General features: G+C 39.8%; 1 protein-coding gene across 3 annotated transcripts in view; it reads left to right on the forward strand.

The window, feature by feature from the left end:
* The window catches only part of LOC109419659 (homeobox protein PKNOX2), a 278,138-nt gene extending 275,218 nt beyond the window's left edge, over positions 1-2,920 (forward strand). For all 3 annotated transcript variants that reach the window (XM_062853844.1, XM_062853845.1, XM_062853846.1), the window contains exon 10: positions 1,498-2,920. In XM_062853844.1, the coding sequence (XP_062709828.1) occupies positions 1,498-1,766 (269 nt within the window). In that variant the 3' untranslated portion in view covers positions 1,767-2,920. The remainder of the gene's footprint in view (positions 1-1,497) is intronic.
* The last annotated feature ends 3,080 nt before the right edge of the window (positions 2,921-6,000 follow it).

Raw genomic sequence — 6,000 nt, forward strand, 5'->3', positions numbered from 1 at the left:
AAACCATGAAGGAATTGGTAAAGCAATTCATGCCAGATTTTGTATAAGAAGTTTTTGTGACACTTCGAAGTGTAGAATTAGCTTTAAGTTAAAATACACATTAATAAAAAAAAATGTGACACTTCTGAAGGAACACATGGAAGATTTTCTGAAATAATCTGTAACATGATGATTTGATTTGGGAGCGAGACAAGCAAGAGGGGTTTTCATCCTTTTTTATCATTTTCTAGCGATTAAGCAAGAAAAATTTAATATCCCAGACTTTATGTAATTGGCGGCCTGGTTTCAACGAGAATTGCCCCCATAGTAAATTGAATTCTAATGTTCCATAGACATCCTGAAAGGCATTTATGTGCGTTTCAGGGACATTTTAGGAGCAATTTCAGGGAGTCTCAGGGGTTTTAAGGGCGTTCAAGAAAGTTTGAGCGAGATCCAGAGGCGTTTCAGGGGTCTCTCCAATTTTGGGCGGTTCCAAGGTCGTTTGGAGTTTCAAGAGTATTAAAAATGTTTCAGGGGGGGCTCACGGAGTTTCAAGTGGTTTTCAGAGCCAGTTCAGAGGATTTCAAAGTGTTTCAGGGGGTCCCAGAAAGTTTCAGGGGATCTCAAGTTTATTTTATGGAAATTTCGAAGTTTTAGGGGTTTTCAGGAGGGATTGAGATGCGTTTTTGAGTGTTGCAAGGAGTTTCAAGAGATCTCAAAAGGCTTCAAGAGGGCTTAGAGTGGCGTTTCAGGGATTTTCAGATGTACCTCCTACCTCAGAGGGTTTCCAGCGGCACTTCAGTGGATCTCAGGGGAAATCAGTGGTTTTTCAAGCGTTCAAGTGGTTTTTAAAGGTGAAACTGGATGGATTTTCTAATTTATCGTTTTTTTTTTATTTTTTATTAAATAACGGAGCAATATTTTCAAAATCAGCTTCCATACACATTTAGAAGAAGGATCAATATCTCGTGATTTTTTTCCTGGTGGAATTTTTTTTTTCATTTTTACAAAAAACATGCTTAAACAAGTTTAAAAATAAAACGGAAATCATTTTCCACTAGGAAAAAAAATCAGGAGGTACCTAGGGGCTGTCCATTTATTACGTAATGGAATTTTTACGGTTTTTCGACACCCCCACCCCCTCTTGTAAGATTTTTTTGTATGAAAACAAAAATATTTGTGTATGGCACGCAAGTTTCTCATACCCCCCTCCCCCAAAAATCCTTACGTCATTAATGGACAGCCCCTAGATCCTTCCTCTAAAATACGTCGTTATTTAATAAGAAATAAATTAAAAAATGGGAAATGCATCCAGTTTTGCCTTAATAGCTCATTTTTCAACAATTCCGTCAGGTGTTTCAGGAGGTCTCAGAGATGTTTCCGGGGATTTCAGGAGGGTCTCTTCGTATCGTCTCGCTGTAGACCTTGCGGAAGCTCTCCCCCTCCCCCTCACAGTCAGTTCTTCTCATTTGCATACAGCTTAACTCACATCTACCCATTTCTATCATTCCAAAACAGCGCAAAGTCCACCTCCAGAAGATCAACAGCCCAGCAAACGCCACTGGATGGCCGATAACCTCTTGGGCACGGTACCTGTGCCAAGTCACCACTATCAGCTGGCCAACATTGAAAACATCAGTTCCAACGTCAACCGAGCTGTGGCATCCTCCAGCACCTCTCGCCACAAAATCTCCACGGCAAACTTCTATCCTCATCCGGCGGTGGCGGTAAGTTCCGAGGAAGAATCCAGCGAGTCAAGCCATACTAATCTAGTAGGAGGACGCTAACGTCGCCACCTTGGCATACAACAGTTATATAGCAAACCTAATGCAACCTCAACAACGTAACCGACGTATACTAAACGGAATCTACCGTGTGCAAATCAAAATGCCATAACCAAGTCTAGTTCTAGGGACGTCTCGGTCCCGAAATTTATTTATTAAGCATACTTCGCCGTAAAGTAACAAACATGAGATAAGAAGATTATTTTCTTTATTTTTACACTACTCAATGAAACCGGCCGGCGATTATTTCGATTCCACGCGCGCGTATACGAGTTTTCCAATGATTAAGTACGACTCTTATGAGTCAATTACCGGGCAATTAGTTAGGCATTAAGGTCAGTAGGTCAACGCGAATGGCGCTGTTCTGTTGATAGACGCCTGACGCTTGGTGTATACAGTATACACACGAGCCAAATCTGCTGGAAGTAAACGTAACACATTGATTGTTGCACTTTATTTACGTCGCACCGTGTCGGTCGGCCGCCCGGATTTGCTCTGATTATGGCCGGGATTTTTTTTAACACATAGGTAGTACATATACTTACGGCAAATGTTTTGCAAAACGATGGCGATGACGATGATGAGAGAACCCGGCGGTCAGCCGGGTGCAACAACCGGTCAAGGTTGCCTACTGGAGACGCACGTGGTGAATGCTATTATTTAATAACCAACAATGGTATTTCTAATCTGGCCTATAGTCTAGTCTGGTCCATGCTGGTCTACACTTACACTACTATTCAAAGAAAGAATCCTGGAAAATGATATAATTTTTCTTTTCATTAGTTATTCTTGCAGTATATCGGGATGCATTACAAACATCGAAAGTGTCGGGCCTACTGTACAGCGTTACTGATTCCACTAAAAAGTTATTGGTGAGGACTATATCGTGCCAAACGCTTAGTTATATTAAAAGCAAGATACGTGCAAATCCTTTTTTCAGGAATTCTCGGTCAGTCAACTAAAATCTCTTTACTGATTTGGTTGCGGCCAAATTTCATGAATATTCACCATCCGTTGACACTCCAAGTGATTTGGATGATGTCGTTGATATTACAACGGCCTTCATTATGGAAGCTTTTGAAGAAGCTTGTCCTCTACGGTCTGTGAAGACTACAAGAGGAACCCCTTGGTGGGAGTCTGATCTGGCGAAGTTCAGGAAACACATAGAAAGATTTGGAACAGACGACGTTCAGCTGGATCGGAGGCTGTCAGGTCGGCTCGCAAGGCCTATAGGAAAGTTCTTCGGTCTACTGAACGATCCGGCTAGAAAAACCTTCAGTTTGAGTGAAGTCAGTCAGTTGAACGACATCCTTGCGCAAGCACTTGCTTGCGAAATCTAAGGATTTCCAAGTGAACGAACTTGCTCATGGTATATTCCCAAATCTTGAGGGGATGTTTACTGTGAAGTATATTCCGAAAATGGGTCGTGCGTCGTATTAAGAAGCAGAGATTCACACCTATCAGTTGGACCTCTTTTCTTCCGAAATGCTAAGAACGGATTGTCGATTATCGCATCCGTGATGTTCATTTGACTAACATGCATCTTCATGTGAACCAACATGCCTAACAATCTGTTAAGTCCACTGTGACCCTTTTACACAAAGTTGCTCACGATATCGAGAAAGCATTCACTTAAAAACAATCTTGTTTGGCTGTATTCTTAAAGCTTGAGGGTGCTTTTGCAAAGTGCCTTCCGATGCCTTATTGGAATCCGTACGGAGTCATGGTGTATCTCCAATGATTTCCAATTGGATTTATCAAACGCTCAAAAACTGACATCTTTTCTCGACATTGCGTCAGGCAGCGATTAAGAAATTGAGTGTTTGTGGATGCCCTCAAGGGGGAGTCTGGTAACCACTTTTGTGGAACCTCGTAGCAGACACCCTATTGAGGCAACTCAATTATAGCGGTTTTCTTTCCTATAGTTTTGCTGACGACTACCTAATATCACAGAGAACAGACATCCAAGTCCAGTTCCGAATCTGTGTAAGGAATTTAACTGCCATTTGAAATCGGCAACAAGCGTGGCGCTGCAATCGCTTAATTTCCCATACTAATTTAATTCACCACTTGAAATGTTTCAATTCACCACTGACTGTGGCAATATGGTGTTTGGTGGCGTTAGTGTTGTCATCATGTGTTGGTTTGCAACGTTACTCAAGTAAAGATTCAAATCCTTACACAACTTTCCGAAAGAAATTTGTTCTAGCCTGGATGTCTGTTCTCTGTGCTAATATTTTTAGTTAATATGTGCATCAGTACCCTTTTCGACCTGATGCAAAGCGCTCTACAGGTAGTTGAGGGTTGGTGTCGCCAATTTGGCCTATCGGTTAATCCGAGTAAAGCATCTATTGTTCTTTTCACGGAATGGCGAAATCGTAATAGCGTTCGACATTTGCGTCTTTTGATTCTGATATTAATGTGACTGAACAGATCCAGTGCGTTGGAGTTGAAGCTTTCCTGGACACCTAATATTGAATTCAGAATCAAGAAAGCTTGTATGGCCTTCGGGCAATCCCGGTGGACCTTTGGTAATACATGGGGTCTAAAACCAAAGTACCGTAAACCGGGGTCAAATTGATCAGCGGGGTGAAATTGATCACTCGGATACTACATTGTAATTCCATACTAGGAACTCTTAAGCGTCGTAATGATCTTTAACTTTTTACGTCACCTGATTCGTAAATGTCTAGAGATGAGTGCAGACTTTTAATTTTTTAGAAAAATGTTAGTTTTGCCTGATTTTTTCAAGGAATTTGCAATGTATTTCTCATTTAGATGAAATCATTGCTACTAAATAATCAACTGCTAATAGCACTTCGCGTGAATTCTCTGTTTTAACATTTTTGTGGAGCCTTGGTAGAGATGTAATGCAGCTAATCAGAGAATGAAATAGTTATAAAAAGTTCATTTTATGAAGAAAAAGTCATTTTTTGTGATAGAAATCACTTATTTTAAATGAAATTGCCTACCTTTAGGCGTTTAAGGGGGAATTTCAAAATTTAATTTTGCATTTAAAGTATTAATTTCACTAGTTGTAAGATTTTAAACGCGTTATTCAGTTTTAGAAGAGCAAAATTAAGCGGTGAAGCAAATTTCCCTTTCCAACCGATGCTTAATTGTATACTGATCAATTTCGCCCCAAAGTGGCATTTCCAATATTTTGATATTTGAAGTTATTTAACTTAAAGTTTAAATTTGTTGAACAAAATTCTGTCACATGGTTCCATGGAGATCCACTGGGTACTGGTTTTACAGAAATTCTTTTGGCAATATTTGAACAGTCGCTGATGTTATCCGCAAAAGTTGTTTTAAAGTGATCAATTTGACCCCGGATTACGGTATATCAAATGGATTTACACAACTGTTATTCGACAAATATTGGCCTATTGATGTCTTGTGTGGTGGCAGAAGGGCGGAGTGAGAACGATCCAATCATAAATAGGCCAAATCTTCACCATTATGTAAGGTGATGTCTGGAGCGATCTCTTCAACTCCCATGGCAGCGCTACAAGTTCATTTGGACGTTGCCCCACTCAGAGCCGTAGCGTGGGGTTGGCCAGGTTGGCCCCCGCCAAGGGCGCCAGCCTCAGAGGGGCGCCAAATTGGCCAAAGGCTGGAAGGAATGGGATGGTGGTTTTAACAAGATTCAAACTAATGCACTGTATCTCAGAAACACACATATTTTCACACCCCACAGTTATCATGTTTTTGCTGTTGTAGCATTTTTCCATATACAGATTTGTTCAGACTTTCTTTTGAATGTTTACAATAGTTTCTCCTGGGAATTCATACCCCTTTTAGGATATTATTCTATATTTTTCCAATTTAATCTTAAAAAATAAGAAATAAAAATAGGAAGCTTTGTGTAAATTTTAAAAAACTCACAATTTCTGTAGAAGTTTTATTAAATCCATCAGCATTCTGACTATGTCTCAAGTTATCTTCCAAATATATTTTCAACCAAATCAACCATTTCAAAAAATTTTGAGCATTGCATTTTAAAACTTGATCTCATCAATAAATATGGTTCCTGTGAAAATCTAGCTGTATGGCTACAAGTTTTTTGTCTTAGTTATGTTTTTTAAATAACTTATTGGCTATTCCAAGCGTTCTTTCCATAGTCCGTGCCCCCCGAATCAACATAAGTTGATGAAAGTTAAGGTTGATAAGATAGATTTTGTTATTAGAGCAACTAATTCTAAAAACAGCCCCTATCAATCTCAATTGCTTTTGC

Source organism: Aedes albopictus, chromosome 2, assembly GCF_035046485.1.
Source record: "Aedes albopictus strain Foshan chromosome 2, AalbF5, whole genome shotgun sequence".
Lineage (NCBI taxonomy): Eukaryota > Metazoa > Arthropoda > Insecta > Diptera > Culicidae > Aedes > Aedes albopictus.